At 40.6% G+C, this 26005-nt stretch overlaps 2 protein-coding genes across 5 annotated transcripts in view; one reads left to right on the forward strand and one right to left on the reverse strand.

Moving 5' to 3' along the window:
• Znf606 (zinc finger protein 606) overlaps positions 1-18666 on the reverse strand; it is a 32188-nt gene extending 13522 nt beyond the window's left edge. Inside the window, exons 1-4 of one of the 4 annotated variants that reach the window (XM_074058547.1) lie at positions 18610-18666; positions 16833-16914; positions 16005-16061; positions 15407-15495 (exon numbers count right to left, since the gene is read on the reverse strand). In XM_074058547.1, coding sequence (XP_073914648.1) covers positions 15407-15495; positions 16005-16061; positions 16833-16863 — 177 coding nt within the window. In that variant the 5' untranslated portion in view covers positions 16864-16914; positions 18610-18666. Of the gene's footprint in view, positions 1-15406; positions 15496-15901; positions 15951-16004; positions 16062-16832; positions 16915-18389; positions 18528-18549 lie in introns of those variants that run through there. The other 3 variants (XM_074058548.1, XM_074058546.1, XM_074058549.1) reach the window with 3 other exon arrangements.
• LOC141410430 (uncharacterized) overlaps positions 1-26005 on the forward strand; it is a 589957-nt gene that overhangs the window by 396160 nt on the left and 167792 nt on the right. The window lies entirely within an intron of this gene.

A 26005-nucleotide genomic window follows, 5' to 3' on the forward strand; every position in this document is an offset into this window, starting at 1 on the left:
CAAGACTCTGTCTCCAAAAAATTAGTTAAATAAAATCCAAACTCATCTTTTTAGGAAAAAGAAACAAGAAACCTCACTAGAAAACTAGGTTTGATTTTTGTGATGAATAAAATCCTCACAGTTTTTAAGAAATCAACATGGGTAAGTCAGGTGTGGCGGCACATACCTGTAACCCCAACACTCGGGAAGATGAGGCAGAAGGATCATGAGTTTGAGGCCAACCTGGATAACAGCAGAATCAAAAAGGCAAGGGGAGGAAGGGAGGGAGAGGCAGAGGACAAGGGAGGGAGGCAGTGAAAGAGGAAGGGAAAGGAAAATCAATGTGAGCCTCAGGTATCTCTGCATTCCTAGGGTAGAATGAGGGATGCCTTCCCTTGTGTGGTGTGCATGAGTGGTATGCTACAAATCTCGCAGCCCCTGCTCACTTCTCAGCCCCCACAATCTGACCACACACTTTCTGATCCATCCATCATTAGTGCAGAATCAACCCCAAATCTGCTGAGTGGCCTTGTGTGCAATACATCATTCCATTCCAAGTTCCTCTGGCCTCTCCCCTCCCCTTCATGCTCTCACTCTCTTCTACCTGAATACAGCCTTTCCTTGCTTCTCACAGCTAACCAACAACATGTCATCTCTGTGCCAGTCCTCACTGCTCAACATTTACTCTGTCCAAATGAACTGCACCCCTTCCATCTGCACAAAATGATGGGCTTAAAACAAAGAACTGATTCTCCACATAAATTCCCTTACCCCAAACCTCAACTGTTGACACCCCCCACACTCATATGCCATAGGGCTTACTGCAGCCCATCATTTTTGCTGATCTTACATTGAATCATTTGGGGCAATGAACATGTATTAATCATAGCAAGCGCTCAGCAAGATCCCTGATGCCTTGAGATTGCTACCCCAAAGGTGACTCTATGCCTCCACCTTCTCTGACCTGTAACATATATATAAATACACACACACACACACACACACACACACACACATATTATTGATTGACTGATTGGAACTGGGGTTTGAACTCAGGGTTTCACGCTGGCTAGACAGACCCTCTTACCACTTAAGCCACTCCACCAGCCTGACCTGTAGTATTTAAAAGTGCTGACCACATCCTACTTTGAAACACTCTCCAACCTTGGACTCATCAACGTCCAATTTCTAGTTTTCCCCTTGCAGACCTATGCAGACCAATTTCCTTGATCATTATCATTGCTTTTACATTTTGTTGCTGTTGTTTGTTTTTATTTAAATGTAACATATGGACAGAGAAGTGCATAAAACCTAACCCAGATGAACCTTCACAGAGCAGTCACAACTGTGGGGCAAGCTGAGATACCATGCTTACCCTCCTCCCCTAGTGCTTCTGGCCTGAGTCTGTCTCACGTCATCTAACCTCCCTGGGGGTAACATCTTAGAAGACATCAACACACCTCAAAAGGTTCACACTCACACCCTGGCAGCTGTCAAGCTGGCAGACTGCCAAAATTTTACCTCTCATTTTACCCCAGTGGACTCACCATCCATTTAAAAAGAAATAGAAGAATCATATCTAATCAACATAAGAAGAGGCTTTGCAACCCTTAATAAAATAGTGCACATTGGCAACAACCATCAATGACTGCTGAGTCACAGGTGAAAGACAGACAGGGAGCTTTATAACAGAGGTGTCAGTGAGACAATATCTGCACCTGCTAATCATCTTTTCACCTGAAAACCAGGCAACCAAACACCACGTACCTACGAATGCAACCATGTAGTAAGGGCCCAAGATGTACTCCTACCAATAATGCCAAGTGAATCAACTTAGGCCTCTAGTTCCAACTACCCATTTATAGAAGATGTGGTGATTAACTCATTTAACTACATCACAAAGACAAAATCAGGCAAACCAACAAGCCAAGGGACCAAGTTCCTTCAAATCCAAGAATTAGGTAATATTAAGGAATTACTGGCAATTTTGCTGGGTCTGATAATGGTATTATTGGTTATATTCTAAAAGGAATGTATCTTTTAAATATACACACAGAAGTAGTTATAGGTAAAATGACAGAATTCTGAGTCTTGCTTTAAAATGTTCCAGTTTAATACAAATGCTGCATTAGAAGAGGTGAAAAAGAAACTGAAAGCTGACAGCTACTAAAGGGGGTGAACATGGGGGCTTGTGGAGGTAGAAAGCCAGAAGGACATCCATGTCCTAACCCCCAAAATCTGTGGCTATTACCGAAATGACAAAGGGAATTTACAGATGTGACTAAAGTTAAAGATATTAAGATGGGGAGAGTGTCCTAGGTTGTCCACATGAATTCAAGGTAATCAAAGGGTCCTTACAAGTGAGGGAAGGAGGGAGGGGGGCAGTAAGGCCAGTCAGAAGAGAGATGATGGAAGCAGAGGTTGGAGCAACATGCTTTGAAGATGGAGAAAAGGCAAAGAAATGCAGTCAGCCTCCAGAAGTGAGGAAAAAGCAAGAAAGTAGATTCTCCTCCAGATGCATCACAGCTCTGCAGACTCACTTTAGACTTCTGAGCTCCAGAACAAGTGAATAAATTCATATTGTTCTAAGCCATTATATTTGTGTTGACCTGTTATATCAGCAACAGAAAACTAATACTAAGTTTATGTTCTACTCTGGGTTTTAAAAATTCCCTAAAAAAATAAAATTATAAAGAAACCAAAGAGCCAGGTGTAGTGGTATACACCTGATATCCTAGCACTCAGGGGACTGAGGCAGAAGGATCACGAGTTTGAAGCCAACCTGGGTTACACAGTGAGACCCTGTTTTAAAAAACAGAGAGGGAGGGAGAAGGACAGGGAGAGTGAAGGAAAGAGAGAACAAAGAAAAGAAACATCCCAGCCTCTGAACAGAATGGGCCAGCAGCACCAGGGGTTCCACATATCTCACCAAAAATGTTGACCTACTAAATAGTGCAGAGGCCTCCCAGCCCCACATGCCAGAAAGGGTTGCAGTGCAGTGGCACAGCAGGCCCACAGGAGAGGCTATGATCCTCCAGCTTAAGTGAGACAATAAAGGCATGAGTGAGCTCACCTGGAAATAGGTGGATTAAAGGCCTGTGTTCAGGGCACCTTTGCCAGTGACTCTACCTGAAGGCAGCACTACTAGCAGCAGCATTGTACTTATACCTAGGCAAAATTCCCATGAGCCTTTTAGGCTCAAATGTGGGAGGTTCCCAGGCTGCCTAGGTGAGTTGAGACCTCTGCAGTCTGGCATGGGAGAGGGTGTCTGTGGCCTGATAGACCTGTGCCTAGGAAATTGGGAAGCAGAGCTGACCAGCTGGACCTTGCTCACACAGGCCCACAGAGCCAGTAAGACTTGCTAGAAGATTAGAACATTAGTCAGGAAGCAGTTTGGCCACAGCACAGAGAACGCTCATAGCCCTTCCCTGGTAAGATGGACAGAACAGAGGAACACCTGCCACATAGGTAGAGATGAAACTCAGAGGCCTAGAGGACAAAAATTCAGACAGAAAACGGCATCCAACTTTCAATGAACTACAGCCCCATTTTCAACCTGAAGAGGATGCAGTGCAAAGTGGGATAGAATGATACAAGATAGGCTCTCTTGAGAGAAATGGAAAGGATTTGTAGAATATGAAAAAAGAGACAGAAGGCACAGCATCATCTCTCCCAAAGAGAGTTCTGTGCTGGTAGGAATATTATTGCCAGGCCTCCCAACCTCTTTCAAGAAAAAGACATGAAATATAAAGGAGAGATCAGAAACAGCAATTTATTCAGGAGGATCATCATCCAGCAGAAAACCCCAGAAAGAGAACATGAAGGAAATGGAATTACTTTTTTAAAATAATACAGGACTCTGAAAATAAGACACATACACACACACAAAAAAAACTAGCCATAAACAAAGATATATACATTTGACAAAAGCATACCAAAAGGCAAGCTATAGACTAGAAGATAATTCAAATATGACAAACACTCAGGATCCTGAATGCATGTGCAATACCTACACATCAGTAAGTCAGTCTCAGAAATCTAAGGATGTTGATGAGGAGGGGAGCAAGATAAATAGAAGGAAGTACAATGGTCAATAAACATATCAAAAGATACCTAAGCTCACTATCAATCAATCAAGTATGTTCAAAATAAAATAATGCCAATATACCTTTTGGGTCTTGAAATAAGCAAAAATGAAAAGACTTCAGCTAGGTGTAGTACATCTGGTAATCCTAGCCCTTGGGAGTCTGAGGCAGGAGGATGACAAGGTACATACCAAGTTCCATGCAAGCCTGGACTACATAAAACAACTCTGTCTCAAAAAACCAAACCAAACAAAAATACCTGCCATTTACTACCAGCAAAGATGCAGAGAACTGGGCACCTTCTCCCAGAGTGGGAAGACTGAGCAGTGGCTTTACTCCTTGAAACAGCACTAGTAACAGAAAGACACATCCAAAAGTCCTGCAGAATTCTGCTTCTAAAGGCATGCCTCAATAAGCACTTACACATGTGCACAAAATAAAGCAGCCTTGACTGGAATAGCAAAGTTGACAGAGGCAAGCAGACTTACAAGCCCTCCATGAACAGAGGAACAGACTGCACTTCTCTCATGGTAGTGCTGGCAGTGCAGATGAACTGAACTATGTCTATTAACACAGACGGTCTGCAGAGCTAAAAAAGGAGGCTTTTTAAAAAGCTGTATGTTGTCTATACATACAGTCTTTATATAGAAATGAAAATGGATTATCTGTGTACACACCTTTAGTGTGAGAGAATGTGACTGAGGAACATGTAAAAAAGAAAATAGGAGAAAACATTAACTACAGCTCATTCAAAATGACAGAGAACATTTGGTCAATTACTTTTTATATTTTTCTGTAATTATAGAATTTGTCAATTTTTTTAAAAAAGTTCCAGAATTAAAGACATTATCAAACTGGGAAGAGTGTGGAATAAAAAAGCAGGAAGACTTTCCAACTGAAAGTTCCCCCATACTGAGACCCACAAATTAAAGGCATTGCCTCAAGGATGCTAAGAGGACATAGTAAATACCTGCATTCTAAAACTTCACGTAAAAATGCAAAACCAAGAGACAATGTGGAGATGAGAGGAAATGCAATGTCATTGTTACCTAATGCTCTGGAGAAGAGTGCAGAACAGAGATGGGCACAGCTCCCAGGGAGCAGTGAGGCCTTCAGACCACAGGTAACCCTTAAGAGGTAAACTCACATTGTGTAATCACATGCTGGGAAACTTGCAGACACCTCATACAAACTCCTGTAAACACTCTTACACATAACACTTTGTACACATATGCTTTCAGATATCCTAAGTACTTCCTAGGATCTGCTTACACAGTCTACGTGGGTCTGAGGAGGAAGCCAAGAGTGCTGAACTGGGTCTCAGCTGCCCAACCAACAGGACGGTGCCTGATGGCTCATCTGAGTTCCTTGACTTTGCTCCTTCGGAGTACCTGGAGCAACTCGGATGGCTTCTTTGATATCTTGTTATTAATTTTTTAATGGCTTTTTTGTGACAGGAAGTCACTAGAGCCCAGACTGGTCGAGCACTCCCACCTCTCCTGCCTCAGCTTCCCAAATACAAGGATTACAGGCATATGTCTGACTATTAACATTATAATAACATATAATTATAATTTCTTCTCTTACAGAGAAGAAAACCATAACTAAGAGGGCACATTCTCAAGTACAACCAAGGATGAGTAGAGTATTACTGGTGTTTTGTCATTCATGTTAGTCATGAATAAATTCTTGGTAGATCATTATGGAGGGACTGGAATGTGTCTCCATATTTGGGGAGGTTAGCTGGGGTTTCTTTAATAAATGAGATATTATCACTACTATTATTTTCCCCTGTTCCTCAAAATAACAGAATCTAGGCTCCTGCTAGCTGAAACTTCACTGTTTCCAGAATGGACTATTCAAATAATGGAGGATTCCAAGATGGCAGCTAGAGGGAGGAAGCAGAAAGCATGCCTGCTAAAGTAAAATCTTGCAGAGACACTGGAGATACACCTTACAGGAAAAACCACCGAGAAGAGGCAAAACTTTGACTCCTCCACGCCTTCAGCCTGAGCAAAGCATCTCCACTTCACGTTAAATGGAGAAACCAGGAGGACTCGTGCGCTGCCGCCAGAAGGCAGCGCCCAGAGGGATTGGAAAGGCGCGGAACACAAGGTGAGCTAAGCAGCACTCGGTATTCCCACAGACAATCGTGGGCCAGATCAGCATAGCCCCCTGGACAGACCAACCCCCACCCAGGGAAAAAAGAAAAAAAAACCTGAATAATAAGCAATAACAACAAAAAAGACACGTAACAAAGAGGGTGGGGTGCCCTGAGCGTAGAATGGGGGGGAGGGGAAATCCCTCACAACAAGCCAGCTGGAGAAGGCAGGAGCAGTGGCACAAGCCCAGCAACCAGAAGCAGGAAAGCTTGTAAAAGTGGCAATGGGAGGAAAACTCCACAAGAGAGGGGGAAAGACCCACTTCCCATGTGAGCTGAAAATAAACAAGCTGGCCAGAGAAGGCAGGAGCAGTGGCACACACCCAGCAATCAGGAGCAGAAAGCTTGTAAAAGTGGTGGTGGGAGGAAAACTCCACAGGAGGAGGGGGAAGACCCACTTCCCATTTGAACTGTAAATAACACACAGGTCTGAGAAAGCTGGTGCAGTGTCACCTCCCACAGTGTGCCTGGAAAGGGGAAAGCTTCTAGCAGTGGTAGTTGTGTCCAGAAGAACTCTAAGTAATCAAAGCCTGAGGGGCTAGGTAAGTGTTAAGCTTACTTCTGAGATCTGCATAAATAAAGCCTCCAGCAACAGCAGGCTGACAGCAGCAGCAGGTGAGCCACAGCCTCAGACAGCCATTCACAGAACTGTCTCCAGACTCTTTTTTTTTTCTCCCTACCTTTGGTGAGACAACCGAACTATACCTGCATGATGAAAAACTTACTAAAACCGTATTGCATTTGAACTCGGGACACATTGTGGGTTTTGTGTGTGTGTGTGTGTGTGTTGTTTTGTTTAGTTTTTTCCCTTTGACGAGACAATGACAGAACTACTTCTGAGACATCTCCAGGATTGCAGGCTGAGGGATGAACACCAAAATTATTAATACTGAAACTTTATTGCATTTGAACTTGGAGATTTTTTTTCATTTATGTATTTATTTTTTATTTATTTAGTTTTATTTTCAATCCTTTCTCTCTCTCTCTAATGCCTGTTCAGCTTACTGTTGATTAGTACACTATCTCTCCCTAGTTATATCTTTGAAACTTTTGTTTGTTGTTTGCTTGTTTTGTTTTTTTCTACTTGCTCATTTGCTTTTCCCTTTTTCTTAAATTTCTTTGCTTTCCATCTCCTCTCACCCTTCCATTCTAAATATCACCATTGTTATTATTACAAGCTAGAAAATACTTAATTGCACACAGTACAGGGACAATAACAACACCAAGGGCAATGACGGGAAGACAGAAAAAACAGGGACACCAGTTTCCCCACAGAAAAAATTAGTACAGGAACCAGAGGGAATGAAGAAAACAGACACTCAGATCCAAACTCCAACAAAATGAAGATAAACTATGCCAAAGACCCCAATGAAGCCCACAAGAACAATATGAAAGAAGAAATACGATAGGTTTTCAATGAGAATTTTATAGAGATGATACTGGATATGGTCAACCAAAATGTACAGGAGACACTCAAGAAATTCCAAGACAACAAAAATATAGAATTTGAAAAACCACAAGAAGAAATAAAAAAAAACTACAGAAGCACTGTATAAACACCAAAGTGAAACAAAGAAAAAAAATGAATAAAGAGATAAATAAACTCAGGGCAAAAATAGACAAAATTAAAGAGGGAGGGACTCAGGATATGGAAAACCTCAGAAAAAAAGAACAAAACAGAATTGCAAAAAAAAAAAAAATGGAAAGCCAATCCAGCAGAACAGAACAAACACAAGACAGAATCTCAGAACTCGAAGATGAGATGGTAATTAAAGGAAAAACCAAAGAACTATTAGTTAAACAACTCAAGACCTGTGAAAAGAAAAGGCAAAACATCGACTCCATTAAAAGACCAAACCTGAGAATCATGGGCATTGAAGGAGAAGAGGTGCAAGCAAAGGGAATGCGTAATATATTCAACAAAATAATAACAGAAAATTTCAGAAATCTAGAGAAATCTATTCCCATACGATGCAAGAGGTCTCCAGAACACAAAACAGACCAGACCAAAATAGATCTACCCAAAGGCATATTATCATTAAAACAACAAATACAGAGACCCAAAAAAGAATATTGAAGGCTGTAAGAGAGAAAAAACAAATAACATACAAAGGTAAACTCATCAAAATCACAGCAGACTTCTCAACAGAAACACTAAAAGCAAAAAGAGCTTGGGGTGAGATCTTCCTGGCACTGAATGAAAATAACTTCAACCCCAGGATACTCTAACCAGCAAAACTATCATTCAAAATAGATGGAGCAATGAAAGTCTTCCATGATAAGCAGAAACTTAAACAATATGTGACCACAAAGCCACCACTACAAAAGATTCTTCAAGGGATTCTGCACACAGAACGTGAAACCCAACATAACCATGAAACGGCAGGCAGCACCAAACTACATGAAAAGAAAAAGCAAGAAAGTAGAGAGTAACCTCCCCTTAGGTATACACAATCAAACCTTCAAACAACTAAGACAACTAAATGACAGAACTCACCACATACCTATCAGTACTAACACTTAATGCTAATGGACTTCATTATCCCATCAAAACGCACCGTTTGACTAAATGGATTAAAAAGGAAAATCAACAAATTGTTGCTTACAGGAGACCCATCTCACCGAAATAAAAAAGCATAGGCTTAGGATGAAAGGCTGGAAGAAGATTTGCCCCAAAACCAGGCAGGAGTAGCAATACTTATCTCAGACAAAGTAGACTTCAAACGTACACTGATCAAAAGAGATAAAGAAGGATTCCATACTAATAAAAGAAGAAATAGACCAAAAGGAAGTAACAATTATCAACCTATATGTACCCAATGTCAACGCATCAATTTTATCAAACATACCCTGAAGGACCTAAAAGCATATATTAATTCCAACACAGTGGCTGTAGGAGACTTCAACAACCCATTATCATCAATAGATAGGTCATCCAAACAAAAATCAATAAAGAAATCCTAGATCTAAAATAGACAATAGATCAAATGGACCTACCTGATATCTACAGAACATTTCATCCAACTTCTACACAATATACATTCTTCTCAGCAGCCCATGGAACCTTCTCCAAAAAAGATCATATCCTAGGGCACAAAGCAAGCCTCAGCAAATATAAGAAAATAGAAATTATACCGTGCATTCTATCTGATCACAACGCAATAAAACTAGAACTCAACAAAAAAAGTAAAGATAAAAAACATGCAAGCAACTGGAAACTGAATAACTCATTACTTAATGAACAATCGGTCATTGATGAAATAAAAGGGGAAATTAAAAAGTTCCTGGAAGTCAATGAAAATGAAAACACAACCTACTGGAACTATGGGACACAGCAAAGGCAGTCCTGAGAGGAAAGTTTAGAGCCATGAGTTCATATATTAAAAAGACTGAAAGATCCCAAATCAATGACCTAATGATATATCTCAAACTCCTAGAAAAACAAGAACAAGCAAATCCCAAAACAAATAGAAGGAGAGAAATAATAAAAATAAGAGCTGAAATCAATGAAATACAAACCAAAAAAACCTTACAAAGAATTAATGAAACAAAAAGTTGGTTCGTTGAAAAAGTAAAGAAGATCGACAGACCCCTGGCAAACCTGACTAAAATGAGGACAGGAAAAAGCCAAATTAGTAGAATCAGGAATGCAAAAGGAGAGATAACAACAAACACCATGGAAGTCCAGGAAATCATCAGAGACTACTTTGAGAGCCTATATTCAAATAAATTTGAAAATCTTAAAAGAAATGGACAGATTTCTAGATATATATGATTATCCAAAACTGAACCAAGAGGAAATTAATCACCTCAATAGACCTATAACACAAAATGAAATTGAAGCAGCTATCAAGAGTCTCCCGAAAAAGAAAAGTCCAGGACCTGATAGATTCTCTGCTGAATTATATCAGACCTTTAAAGAAGAACTGATACCAACCCTTCTTAAACTGTTCCATGAAAAAGAAAGGGAAGGAAAATTGCCTAACACATTTTATGAAGCTAGTATTACAGTTTCCCAAAACCAGACAAAGACACCTCCAAAAAGGAGAACTATAGGCCAATCTCCTTAATGAACACTGATGCAAAAACCCTCAACAAAATAATGGCAAACCGAATTCAACAACACATCAAAAAGATCATTCACCACGACCAAGTACGCTTCATCTCAGGAATGCAGGGGTGGGTCAACATATGAAAATCAATAAACATAATAAACCACATTAATAGAAGCAAAGACAAAAACACTTGATCATCTCAATAGATGCAGAAAAAGCCTTTGATAAGATCCAACATCATTTCATGATAAAAGCTCTAAGAAAACTAGGAATAGAAGGAAAGTACCTCAACATTATAAAAGCTATATATGACAAACCTACAGCCAGCATTATACTTAACGGAGGAAAACTGAAACCATTCCCTCTAAAATCAGGAACCAGACAAGGATGCCCACTATCTCCACTCATATTCAACATAGTACTGGAATTCCTAGCCAGAGAAATTAGGCAAGAAGAAGGAATAAAAGGAATACAAATAGGTAAAAAAACTGTCAAAATATCCCTATTTGCAGATGACATGATCCTATACCTTAAGACCCAAAAAACTCTACTCAAACACACACAATAGCAACATCTATTGATAGCTATAGCTGTAGCAGGATATAAAATCAACATAGAAAAATCATTAGCATTGCTATACACTAATAATGAACAAACTGAAAAAGAATATATGAAAACAATTCCATTTACAATAGCCACAAAATAAATCAAATACCTAAGTGTAAACCAAACCTAGGATGTGAACCACCTCTACAAGGAAAACTATAAACTTCTGAAGAAAGAGATTGAGGAAGACTATAGAAAGTGGAGCGATCTCCCATGCTCATGGATTGGTAGAATCTACATAGTAAAAATGTCTATACTCCCAAATGTAATCTACATGTTTAATGCAATTCCCATCAAAACTCCAATGACATTCATTAAAGACATTGAAAAATCTACTGTTAAATTTATATGGAAACACGAGAGGCCACAAATAGCCAAGGCAATACTCAGTCAAAAAAACAATGCTGGAGGTATCACAATACCTGACTTCAAACTATATTACAAAGCAGTAACAATAAAAACAGCATGGTAATGGCACAAAAACAGACATGAAGACCAGTGGAACACAATAGAGGACCCAGATATGAAGCCACACAACTATAACCATCTTGTCTTTGACAAAGACGCTGAAAATATACAATGGAGAAAAGACAGCTTCTTCAACAAAAACTGCTGGGAAAAATGGTTAGCAGTCTGCAAAAAACTGAAACTAGATCCATGTATATCACCCTATACCAATATTAACTAAAATGGATCAAGGATTTTAATATCAGACCCCAAACTCTAAGTTGATACAGGAAAGAGTAGGAAATACTCTGGAGTTAGTAGGTATAGGTAAGAACTTTCTCAATGAAACCCCAGCAGCACAGCAACTAAGAGATAACATAGATAAATGGGACTTCATAAAGCTAAAAAGCTTCTGCTCAACAAAAGAAATGGTCTCTAAACTGAAGAGACCACCCACAGAGTGGGAGAAAATATTTGCCAGCTACACATCAGACAAAGGACTGATAACCAGAATATATAGGGAACTTAAAAAACTAAATCCTCCCAAAATTAATGAACCAATAAAGAAATAGGCAGGTGAACTAAACAGAACTTTCTCAAAAGAAGAAATTCAAATGGCCAAAAAACACATGAAAAAATGCTCACCATCTCTAGCAATAAAGGAAATGCAAATTAAAACCACACTAAGATTCCACCTCACCCATTAGAATAGCCATCCTTAGCAACAACACTAACAACAGGTGTTGGCGAGGATGCAGGGGAAAAAGCAACCCTCTTACACTGCTGTTGGGAATGTAAACTAGTACAACCACTATGGAAAAAAATTTGGAGGCTACTTAAAAAGCTAAACATTGATCTACCATATGATCCAGCAATACCACTCTTGGGGATATAACCAAAAGACTGTGACACAGGTTACTCCAGAGGCACCTGCACACCCATGTTTATTGCAGCACTATTCACAATAGCCAAGTTATGGAAACAGCCAAGATGCCCCACTATTTCAAATGCATTAAGAAAATGTGGTATTTATACACAATGGAATTTTATGTAGCCATGAAGAAGAACGAAATGTTATCATTTGCTGGTAAATGGATGGAATTGGAGAACATCATTCTGAATGAGGTAAGCCTGGCTCAAAAGACCAAAAATCGTATGTTCTCCCTCATATGCGGACATTAGATCAAGGACAAACACAACAAGGTGATTGGACTTTGATCACATGATAAAGCGAGAGCACACAAGGAAGGGGTGAGGATAGGTAAGACACCTAAAAAACTAGATAGCATTTGTTGCCCTCAATGCAGAGAAACTAAAGCAGATACTTTAAAGCAACTGAGGCCAATAGGAGAAGGGGACCAGGAACTAGAGAATAGGTTAGCTCAAGAAGAATTAACCTAGAAGGTAACACACATGCACAAGAAATCAATGTGAGTCAACTCCCTTTATAGCTATCCTTATCTCAACTAGCAAAAACCCTTGTTCTTTCCTATTATTGCTTATACTCTCTCCTCAACAAAATTAGAGATAAGGGCAAAATATTTTCTGCCTAGTATCGAGTGGGTTCGGGGGGAGAGGGAGGGGGCGGGGGGGTAAGGGATGGGGTGGGTGAAGGGGGGGATAAATGACCCTAACATTGTATGCACATATGAATAAAAATAATAATAATAATGAAGGACAGCATTTGATGTTCTCACTAGGTTAATGCTTTATTTCAATAAATGTTTAATTTGGTGGGAACTGTAAAGGGATAGAGGTTCCTTTGTTTTACTGAAGACCTCATTTAATCAAAAACTCATAATTCACGTCAAGTTTCCCATGAGGAAAAAATCCAAAGCGAGTGTGGAGAGGCGGCCAGGTGTGTTACCAGAAATCACAACTCTTCAGACGTCGGAGGGTGGTGTTATTTTAATTCTGTTTTATTTTCTCAGCAATAACTAATGATTCTCAGAAACCTCACATAAATTAACAGCAGAGTACAACACACAACACAGTGATTAACTGGGCTTCTTCATAGCACTTTATTACCACTAACTTCTGTTCCCAGGAGACTGATTCAGGATCCATCTTTCAGCCTAGCCTAGCTTCACTGCTGATCATTCTGTTACAGAATTAAAAACACTATAGACATTATAACAGCAGTGAACCTCAGTCACCTAAGTTCTGATGCCAGATAACCACCACCCTGCATCACTCCATTCAGGCCCTTCTGCTTCCCAGGGACAGCAGAGCTGCCAAGTGAGGATAGCACACTTTCGATGCATTTCACCTATCAGCTTTAGGAGATTTTATTAATTCTTTTTTTAATTTAGGCAGAGGCATAGAGATATTATGTTTAAAATAGTCTTATCACACACAAAAAAATGTGTATCATAGTACCTCACCATTTTCTTGCTTTGTTAATTTACAAATAAAAGACCTAAATAAAGTAATGAAACTATTTTTTTAACCTTTCACAACAAGGAATCAACAGGATTAATGTAAATTTGAAGCATTAGAAAAAAGATCAAAAATGTCCCACTTAGAAATATGAACAGAACCCTAAGAAACTAAAAAACAAGAAGTTAAAAATGACTGCCTGTCATGAAAAGCAATACCAATGCATACTATGACACAGTGACCCTTAAGACATTATGCTAAGTGAAAGAAGTCAGACACAAAAGGCCATAGATTATGATTCCACTTATGTGAAATGTCCAGGGGAGACAGAAAGTAGATTAGTGGTTGCAAGGCTGAGAATAAAGGGAAAGGGAATTGACCAGGATTTCTTTTGAGGTGATAAAAATGTTCTGGAATCAGATACTGGTGAAGGATGCACAATATTGTGAATATTAAAAACCAATGAAGTGTACAACTTAAAAGGATAAATCCTGTAATATGTGGGTATTTCAATAAAGTGGTTATTAAAAATATTTTAAGTGGCTGCCTCTGGTGAGGAGGCTAGACAGGAGGGGAGGAAGATGACCTCTCCCACACTATCTCTATTGTCCTAGTTCTCCCAGAAGCAACCCTTTTGCTCTCAGTCCCTGAGTCCCTGCTTGGACTCCCTTACATGTGTCTGATCTTACTCTGCTCCCCAGCTCCCAGGCCCCATCAGACATCTAAAATGCCAGCCTGCCTCCACAGTCCCTCCTCTCCACACCCATCAGAGGCATCCTTCCAGCCACATTCTGGACCACAATGCCTCCTGCTGTCAGCATTTCTGAAGCACTACCACAATGGAATCTTAGCTCTGCCACAGGCATGCAAGGCCCAGCAGGGCTTCTCCTGGCCTTTCAAGCCTAAAATCTAACTGGGGTCAGTCTTTACCTGGACACTGGTCACACAGTATAGCCCTTGTTTCCCAAAGCACACCTATGGAGCAGGTAGTCAGACCCCTACCCACCAGGCTTGTGCCCATATGGCTGATGCTTGCCTTTCACTTCTTGGCTTAAGTCTTCCAGATAGCCGTCCCCTCCACAGCAACTCTGAGCCCCCAATAACCTCTACACAAATGCCACCTCATCTCTCAGAGCAGCAGTTGGACTGAACTGCTACAGAACTTGGGGCCTCTCTTGGTGTCTCAGACTTCAAGTACACGGAGCATGTGTATCCCAAGCTCAGCTATGAGGTGTCATTAGCTGAGTGAACAACCCTGGAAAGGGATCTGGGAAGTTCTTAAGGAGGAGGCTCACACCTGTCCTGTTCTTCTTACAGCAATCATGGAACTCACTACACATCATCAGCCTGAATCAGATACTGAGTAAGTAAGTAAAGGTAGAAGGAAGAAAATAGGGGGGCAGAGGGGCTGCAAGCTATGATGGTTGTTATTCATCCCCCAAAACAACCCAGGCCACAGCTGTGGCTCAGCACTGTTGGACAGGCTGGTTGACAAGGCTCAACATCATGGAAAACTGACTAAATTCTCCCTACCTGCCATCAGGAAGTATTAACTTCTGGCTGACTTGTTCTCTGCCTAAATGCTTCATGTCGTAAATTAAGTAACCACACAGTCTGGGATGGCCAGGCAGAACCTAGACATCCACTTTGGAAACACAGTGGCCCTTCAGGAAAAAGCAAAAGTCCCATCTCACCTGGACCTGGGCTGTTGGGAGCCCAGCTACCCTCCTTCCTTCCTCAGGGCTCACCTCCACATGCCACGTGGAATCCTGAGGACACAAAGCTGGGGAAGGGAAAAGAAGTCACAGAGGCAGTTCTTCCTCCGTGGGCCAGAAGCCCACCCATCCAGAGACCAGGGTCCAGCCCCTACCCCTGCTCCTTCCCTCATGGGTAAGAGAAGAGACCCACTTCCTCATTCTGCAGATGAAGGAAATGGGGCTCAGAGCAGCTAAAGAACATACCTAACACATGAATCCCTCACTGACCTCCTATGCTATGAGGCACCATCTCTGAGAGGCAGTGTCTGTTCACAGCCTTTTGAGCCTGAGTCCTAAATGGTTACACACTAGTTTTCATGCACTCTGTCCTACAGATGTCACACTCCACCCCCAGAAGAGTTTTCTGATCCCTCTTTCCAACTTTGCACAGAGAAAGAATTTGCCCACAAGCCCCCTGCTTTAAAGAACTACCTGGTTCTTTAAACCAGCTGTGATCCCCAGCTGTGGCAGATCACTGCAAGGAAAGGGCAGGACATGATGGCCAAAATGGCTGAGGAACAGGCTCATAACTCACCCCAGGAGGCCCAAGGGTCAGCAGCTGCCACCCCCCAGCACTGGTCCATAAGGGAACCTGCATAGAAAAATCAAGTTATAACTATAACCCAAACCCAGTAATTAAAGGTAACAAAATGGAAAAGGAGTTATCTCACTAAGGGGCATAAAAAATCCCATAACGGGCATAATAGAGACTAAGGGCACATGAAAAACCCAACATAAAATGGATTTATAAAGGAAATATTAGGAAATTTATTAACATGGTATAGCCATAAGGCAACTAAAAACAGAACTCTTTAAATTGCTGAAGAAGTATCTGATAAAATATAACATTATCTAGTTTTTCTTAAATGTAAGTAGTAGGATACTCCTATGATGTCTTTGGTGATTGAAACCTCACTTAAAGATAAAATATACTAGTGACATCATTATTATTTAACATTCTTTTAAAATTACAGATCAATGCTATATTAGTGAAATACAATAGTGAAAAATGTGGGAGTAGTAAAGACAACACTTTGATTATATGTATTGCATGACTGCTTCTAAAAAACCCTGCAAATTACCAGAATCTCTCTTACCAGCCGCTATTCAGCTGACTATAAAACAGACAAATTACATTGTCTTTATGTCAATAATTTTCCCCCTTAACCACCAACCAGTTCTAACTATAATTCCCAATCAACAACCAGATCTAACTATAATTTCCAATCAGTTCTATTTCTATGCCAAGATTGACAGACCCTCTTTCATCCCTCAAAGCCCTCAGCCCCTCCTCAGCCTTGAATTATGACTACATCAAGTCCTAGCTAGGAGAAGTTCAGAAAAAAACAAGATTTGGACTCACCCCAGGGGGGCCATGGGTTGATGGCCGCCATTCCTGAGGTTTGGACAACCTGGCACCTGGTCAGGAGCACTGCACTACTAACCTAGAAACAAATGGAAAAAGACAAAAACTGGTCCTTTCTCACAGATCAGAGGGAACTAAGAACAGAACCCGTCCACAGAAGCAACAAGACTCTTAGGAAGCATGAAAATAAAATATAATTTACATGTCAAAACATGACAGAACTCCTGGAAGAAATGAAAGGTAATACGAATAACTTGGGGGCTGGGAACCGGAGAAGAGCCCAATTCCAGACAAGGGTGAAAATTTGTCAGTTACTCATTCCCAAGGGAAAGCCACTGGACTTAGAACTTTTCAGTTGATTTGACAACTGAAATCTACCTGTAATGTACATACAGTGCTATCTAGAACAGGAGGAAGGGGAAATGGGGGAAGACTTGTTGAATGGGTGAAAAGGTTTCTTTCAGGGTGATGAAAGTGTTCTGAAACTAGAGGTGCACACTTGTTGAAACAAAACCACTAAATTGCACACTTCAAAACAATTAAAATATGAGTATTAAGTTATGTACCAGATTTCTAGGTTTTTATATGCAAGACCTGCGCCCTCTATGATAGATGCTTGGGAGTGTGTGCAGGCCCACAGGGCCTCACAAGAAATGGAGAAAAAGTGCTCAGGAGTGGCGTGCAGGTATGTACTTGTGAGGCAGGCTAAAATCAGAGCAAGTTTAGTGCTCACAGAAACTTAATATTACATTTCAAATTGACCACATTCTGGCTCAGGGACCGCCCTCACCTGGCCAAGACCCACCCATGCCCTTCCCCAGTCATTGATTATTGGATGGAAATCACCTGGTTCCTCCCTTCCCATAGATTAGCATAAATTTTAGAAGTACCTGGGGAAGAGAAGCACACTCTCTCTCTTGGCCTGGAGATTCTCCCTGTGCCCACCATGCTCCCTCTTGTATTTCCCATCCCTAACTTTTAATAAACTTCGTCTACACCCATGTGTCCTGCCATCGATTCTTCAAAGAATCTTGAAGTCTTCTGATCACCGTCAATACTTGCACATGTAGGCATGAGTTGCAGAGACCACCAGCTCTGTCAGTTAGAGGAAAAGCGGCCCCATAAAACACACTGACCAATCGTGCCGTTATTTTGCACCACTGTTTGCAATGTGACAACCACCACCAGATTGCCCGCTCCCCTCCACTCCCCTCCGTCCCCTGACGTTTAAAGGAAGCCGGGGCCGTTCCCAGAGCACGTTTGACGCCCTTGACAGCACGGTTGTGTCAACCCGTACGCACGAGAAACGCCCGTTCTCTAGAACCTCGGGATAACACGGGGTTCCTTCTTCCCCATAACGGCCTCGGAGGCGTCCTCGTCACCTGCTTCCCGGAGGCCTCAGATTTCCACCGGCCGCCTGCAGGACCTCCTAACGGCGCGCGAACGGCCTTATCCAGTTTGGGGCCCCAGCGCCTGGCTGTTTTGTCCGGTACCGAGGTCCGTGCGGCAGTGCGCGGGGGACAAAGCGCGCGGGGCGAGCCGTGCAGGACTCACCGGGGACCGCCGACCCTGCACTGCCCAGAACCGGGAGCGGAAGGGTCGAGGGCAATGGGGTTGCGATGCCGACGCGGAAAGGACAAGCGCAGAACCGGCCTAGCGCCGCACCAGCTCCAAAAGCAGGAGACCCCCAACTCTCCGAGCCGTCTCTCACTACCTGCCCGACTCTCCCGCGCAGGGGCGGCAGCTGCCCCTTGGCCCAGGAAAAGGGCCTCACCTCGGCCACGGACAATGGCGGCCGCTCCCCCGGTGTCGACTAGGACGCGCCGCTGGGACTGCTGGGAGCTGTAGTTCCGAGGGGGTGACCTTCCGGTTTCTACCGGAAGCGCCTCCACGGCTGACTCCCGAGTTATGTTGTCCCACGTCCAGCCTTCGCGGTGCTACAACCGGGTCTGGGTTTCTAATATACCACCCAGGCGAGGTGGGCGACGCTACCGGACCTCAGACCTCCCTCCCGCGCCGACGCTGCCCACCTGGGTTGGTGGTGAACCTGGAGCGTCAGTTTGCCGGTCTGCAAAATGGAGGCTCATGGATAGTGGTCTTCCCAGTAGGAGCTTAATAAAGCTGAGCGCTCTTGAGGGATCACTTCATTGAGCATTCACAAAATGATGAAAAAGTGGTTGTTATACCCTTTTTTATTTTCGGATAAGAACCTAAATTCTGAGCTTCCCCTTGCTTGTGAAGTTACACTATTGAGAGTATCAGGGATTGTCCCCCCCCCCCTTCTGTTTCTAGATGACAAAACTTCGTTGGAGCCTAAGTTTTCAGCCTACTCTGTGATATTAACCAGGAACTAAAAACAAACACTATATTAATAGGTAACTTGGAGTCTCTCACTCCCCATTAGGATACAGCAGCTGGCCATGCTCTTAACCTTGCACCAATGATTTGCCTGGATAAATACAGGCTGGATTTTTCTCAAGAAAAGCATCTGCAAAACTCGTCCTTAAGGCTGGAGACGTGGCTCAAGTGGTAGAGCAGCTACCTAGCAGGTGCGGGGTCATGAGTTCAAAACCCAGTACCAGACACAAAAAAAGATAACGCCTTTTTGGACTAAAAGGTGACTTGTTAAAGGAAAATAAATCTCTCTAAATGATGGGCTTCTCTGCCCTAAATAAACATCTTCTAAAAGAAAGCACCTGGCAGGTTTTAAAGATATCATCTGTGTTAATTAAGGAGACTTGGTCTCTGGGAATCTCAAATTTATCTTTTCCAAGAAGGTAAGATACCATTAGTGGAGCACTTCCATGGCAAATGATTAACATGCCAGATCGTGGAAACAAAGAAGCAAGCACAGAGCTAAGGGACATACAGACCCCTACACTGACTTGAACTTTATAAGTATGCCTTACACAAAGGAACCTAACATGTTTCTCATGTGCCCCCATCTCAAGCCTATTGGAATATGCTTGGTTTCCCTGCTTTTCTGCTCTTCTAAATAAAACTCCTATTAACTTCTTACCTAACCAGATTTGTCCTTAAATTCTTTTCTCTTATGATGTTATAAATTCAGGCAGGCAGGCAGGATGGCTCATATTTGTAATCCTTGCTAATTGGGAGGAGAGCATTTGGAAGCAAAAAGTCACAAGACCCCCATCTCAACCAATAAAAGTTAGGCATGGTGGCACTCACTGGTTATCCCAGCTATGCAGGAAGCACAATTAGGAGGACTGGGGAGTGTAAATAGGGGGATCAAGGTCCAGGCCAACCTGGGCATAAGTGAGAGACCCTATTTAAATAATAACTAAAGCAAAAAAGGCTGGGGTCATGGCTCAAGTGGTAGAGCACCTGCCTAAGAAACACAAACCTCAGTACTGTCACAAATAGGGTACCCCCTGTCATAAATTTGGCACTCTGGGTTAAGGTTATGCTCTAAAGGGACCTCCCTGGGTTTGAACCAGTCCTGGTTCCAGTGACAAAATAACTACCACCCCTTTCCTCTAGAGGCAATCACTGTCCTCAATGTGATGTGAGATGTTCCCATGTGTTTCCTGAAACTTTTTTTTGAGACAAGGTCCTTCCCGGGCCAGCCTGGGACTCTCCATCTTCCTGTCTTGCTTGAGGACTGACAGTTACAGGCATGAACCACCACACTGAGCTTTATTTCCTGAAATTTACCATATGGGTAAGTCAGCATGCTTTACTTTTGTATAAATGCTATGGATACTTTGGACTTGATATCTACAATTTGCATTTTTGTTCCATGTTATCATTGTGAGAATTATTCTTGATGTATGAAGCTCTGCTTCATTTTTCTCCACTGATATATAGTTTCCCATTGAATGGAGAGAGGACAATTTGTTTATCCTGTCTACTTTTTGAGGCTACTTAGGTTTATTGAGTAAATATCCACTTGAACACCTACTAACTACACAAAGTGTTGTAGGCTCTGGGAATAAAGTTGCAAATCCATGGAGCTTACATTCTGCAGGGAGGAACACAACTAGAAAAATAAGTAGAATACACATCCTTTCCTGGCCTCTTGTTTCCAAATAACCACCAATCTCTTTGAATTTCCTATACTTACATATAAATGGAATTATACACTGCGTGTGCTTTTTTGATTTGACTTGTTTTTCTTTTGTTTTGAGACAGGACCTTGCTCTGGAGCCCAAGCTAGCCTCAAACTCACAATCCTCCTGCCTCAGCCTTCCAAGTACTGGGATTACAGACATGCACCAGCACATCTGCTTGGTTTGGCCTTTTCTTTTTTCTTTTTTTGGCAATACCTGAGTTTGAACTCAGGGCCTCATACTTGCTAGGCAGGCACTGTACCATATGAGCCATTCCCCCAAACTGCTTTTTTTTTCTTTTTTGCAGTACTGAAATTTGAACACTGGACTTTGCACTTGTCAGGCAAATACTCTACCACTTGAGCCATGACTCTAGCTCTTTTTGCTCTGGTTATTTTAGAGATAGGGTCTCACATTTTGCCCAAACCAGTAATCCTCCTATTTTATCCTTCCTACCATCACTGGGATAACAGGTGATCATTACCATGTCCAATTTTTTTTCATTGAGATGGGGTCTCACAAACTTATTTGTCTAGGCTGGCCTAGAACAACAATCCTCTCAATCTCAGCCCTCTGTGCAGATTGGAATAATATGGAATGTACCACCACATCCAGCTATTAATTGAGATGGGGATCCTGATAACATATTTTGCCCAGACTGGCCTCGAAACATGACCCTGCTGATCTCAGCCTCCCAAGTAGTTATGAGCCACTGGTGCCTGGCTTTTGCATTTAGATCTCTTAATTTTTGTAATATTGAAATTTAGATAGATGAAAGAGAGATAGATCATAGATAATCCAATTGTTCTACTACTACTTGTTGAAAAAGCTAGTCTTTCCGCCACTCCATTACTTTGTGTGCCTTTGTCAAAATTAGTTGTTCATACCTGCATGCTTCCTTTTGGACTGTATATCCTGTTCCATTGATGTATTTGTCTCTTTATGCCAATACCATTATGTTTTGACTACTGTAGTTTTATAATTTTCAAAAACAGGTAGTGGTTAACTCTCCAGTTTTGTTCTTTTCAGAATAGGTTATTCTGCATTCTTTGCATTTTCATATAATTCCATTTGTATAAAAAGTCCTGCTTGAATTTTGACTGGAATTTCATTGACTCCATTGATCAATGTAAGGATAATTGACATACTAAAATATTGAATCTCTGATACATGAACAAGTTATATTTCTCAACTTACTTTAAAATCTTCATTTCTCTCAGCAGTATTTTTTTTCAATGTACAGATACTTCACATCTTTTGTCAGATTTATCTCTATTTTTTGATGTTGTGGTAAATGGTATTTTTTTAAATTTCATTTTCCAATTGTTGCTTGTATATCAAAATTAAAATGACTTTTATAATTCATATTGTATCCTGTACTCTCATAAATTAATCTATTAGTTCTAGAAGCATTTTTGATAAATTGTGTAAGATTTTCTAAATTGAAGATTATATCCCAGCACACAGGAAGCTAAGGCAGGATAATCATGAGTTTATGGCCAGCTTAAGCTACATAGTGAGACCCTGTCTCAAACAAAGGGGTGGCTGATGGTAGAGTGCCTGCCTAGCAAGCATGAGGCTCTGAATTCAAACCCCAGTACCGCCAATAAAAGAAAAAGGGATTGTAACCTGTGAGTAGTGAGTGGCAATGGTTTCTACCTCTTCCTTTCCAATTGGAATTTCTTTTATTTGATTGTCCCTAATGTCTTGGCTAGAAACTCCATTACAATGCAAAATACAAGTACTAGATCAAACATCCTTGCCTTGTTCTAATCTTAAGGGTAAGTATTTTGTGACCTGAAAATTATTTAGAGATAAACTTATCATATGGAGGACATTCTCTTCTATTCTGAAACTAATAAGAACATTCTTTCTCTCAAGAACAGTTAGTATGATGTTAAATTTTTCATGATTGCATTAACATAATCAGAGTTTTGCTTTTTAGGTTGTTAATATAGTGAGTGATATTGACTGATTTTTGTTAAAGCAACCTTGTATTTTTGAAACAAAGTCTACCTAGTCATGATGTATAATCTTTTTATTGTATCATTGGATTCAGTTTGTTAAAATTTTGGTTTCAAAGGTGTTTGCAACACACAAATTGGCAAAGGACTTGTATACAGGTCCACAACTCCTATGATGCAATATTAAAAGACAAAAACATGGGAAAGCTTGAATAGAAAAGTCACAAAGGCAGTCAACAAAAAGGGTGCACCCAATTAACCATCCATGGGTACTTGATGATAGGTTCTTCTTCTGGCTTTTTTTCCTTCTTTTTTTTGTTACAGTGCTGGGGGTTGAACCAAGGTTTCAGCATGCTAAGCAAACACTCTACCACTGAGCTACATCCCCAGCCCAAAGTCCTTTTTCCAAATCTCTACCAATCTTTATCTGCCAATTTACCATTTCTGCATCTGTAAAATGAAGATAATACTTGCCTCAGCAAAATCCTTATAGTAAATGAAGTTATGTAAATAGAGCTTCAAATATGACCTACCCCATAACATCTGCTTAAACATATATTATCATTTTATTTGCACCTCTTTATTAATGACTTACTGCATTTTTTGTATATTTCTCATTGTATTCCTTTTATGAACTGCCTTCTCACACATAAGGATTAGTGAGAAACTTTTTTAGGACTTCCTAAATGGAATGGAATTAGATTAGCAAAGCTTTTCTGTAAAGTAACTGATTTTGGCTTTTTGGATCATGCAGTCTTTTCACACCACTCAGTTAAAACAGCTACAGACAATACACAAAAGAGTGCATATGGTTGTGTTCCAATAAAACTTTATACAAACAAGCAGGTTAGATTTGGCCTATGGGCCATAGTTTTCCAATCCTAGCTCAATTGTCACCATTAAGTCTGATATTATATTATAAAAATACATCTCCTGGTTTACTGGGGTTATTTTTCTGAAGTAATCAATAGCTGTTGTTTTATCAGCTTTCGTCTTTGATCGTTTTATCATTGAGATGACTGGATTTCCTCTACTGCTTGATCAAAATGGAGTACTATAGTTGTATATTTCTTAATATTGAACACCCTGATTTTTAGAGTGCATGCTCCTAAATCCAAGGGTACTTGTGATGGGAGTATGGGATCTGGAACTTTTTCATAAATATTCCTAAGATATATTGATCTGTATGTTCTCTTTGAGCTTTGACAGACTAGTAACATGAAAAATAAAGTGTTTGAAACCAGTTATGGTGGTGTACACCTGTAATCCCAGCACTTGAGAGATGGAATCAAGAGGATCACAAGTTCAAGGCAAGCATGGGAAACATAGCAAGATAGTGACAACCTATCTTAAAAAAAGAAAAGAAAAAGTAGTAAATGTTTAGTACATGTGCTGGAACACCTGTGTAGAAAAGTTTTCTATATCTTGAGGGGTGGAAATAAATCACTGGTAAAATATCTTGGGCTTAGAATATTTGTGGTGTAATTCTTTGAGAACTTTTTCAGTGTGATCCAACATGTCTAGTCTATTTGTGTCTTCTTTAGTTAATATTATATTTTCCAGGATTACAACCATGGTATTTTTCCAGAAAACTGTCTTTTTTATTCAGGTTTTCAACTGTATTAACACAAATATGTACAAGACTTTTAATATCATTATTAATTTCTCCTTCCCTTTTCATTGACAGTGTTACAGACTCTTAGGCTATTTTTCTTGGTCATGTTAGTTTGGAATTTAACCAATATATTTGTTTTTGAAAGTCACATTTTACCATGTATATTCTGCTTTTACCTGTATTCCAGTTTTACATATGTTTGGATGATAAATAAGTTCTTTCCCTACACTCATGTGTTGACACTAAATTTATTTTAATTTCTCCTTTTTTGCTATCCTAGTGCACACACTTCTAATAATTCTAACTTATATTGATCTACATTTTTCTTCTTGTCCTTTTATTTATTGTAATTATAGCAATTTTGAATATGAAAAAGAAAAAAGTCACACAATAATCTGAGACATTTATTGGCTATGTTCATTTCTATTTTTTTTTCAAACACACACATAGGGTGACATAGTTACAACAGGTTCTGCATACTTCAATACACACTTAAGGCACTGTCCATGTTCTTATGGTATTTTTTGTGTATACCTGTGTGTGTGTGTATGTGTTTGAGTGTGTGTGTCTGTGTTACTGGGGATTAAACCCAGGGCCTTGCACAAGCTAGGCATTTGACTTATGCCCCAGTCCCTACAGTGTTCTTAATTATCATTTATAGCGACTACATGAAACAGATTAAAAGTGGCCTCTCTTGCACTGAAGGAACAGTGCATACACATTTGGAGCAGTATGTTTGTTGACTTAATTAAACATTAAACATCATAACCCTATTCTGATTGTTCAGCAACACTGAACACTGCCACACTGGTTGACGGTATTAGCAAGTATAACTGAAGAAACTTTTAGTCATAGTACTCATTATTCACTGGCAAATTCCCTAGATATCGAATGATATTCAGGCTCAGCCGTTCTCTGGGATAGGTAAAAAAGATACAAACCTAAATGAACTTTTGTATATTAAAAATGAAATGTTCAGTTTTTTCCCTCTGATGTGAATTCTTTGGTGTCCAATAAAGTTGGAACCTTGATTGAAAGCTTTCCCACACAGATGACATTTATATGGTTTCTCCCCAGTGTGCGTTCGCTTGTGTTGAGTGAAGGATAGGTGAAAACTGAAAGTTTTCTCACATTCATTACATTTATATGGCTTCTCACCTGTATGGATTCTCTTATGAACTGTAAGGTGGGAGCTGTGGCTAAAAGCTTTTCCACACTATTTACATTTGTAAGGTTTCTCTCCAGTGTGTGTCCTTTTGTGTTGTGTGTATGATAAGCGGTCACTAAAGGCTTTCCCACATTTGTTACATTTGTAAGGCTTCTCTCCAGTATGTGTTCTCTTGTGTGTGTTAAGATTAGACCTTCCACTGAAGGACTTTCCACATTCACCACATTTATAGGGTTTCTCTCCAGTATGAGTTCATTGATGTACATTAAGATGAGAATTTTGGCTGAAGGATTTTCCACATTTATAACATTCATAAGGTTTCTCACCTTATGTTCTCTGGTGCAAAATGATGT

The sequence above is a fragment of the Castor canadensis genome, chromosome 16 (genome assembly GCF_047511655.1).
Source record: "Castor canadensis chromosome 16, mCasCan1.hap1v2, whole genome shotgun sequence".
Taxonomy (NCBI): domain Eukaryota; kingdom Metazoa; phylum Chordata; class Mammalia; order Rodentia; family Castoridae; genus Castor; species Castor canadensis.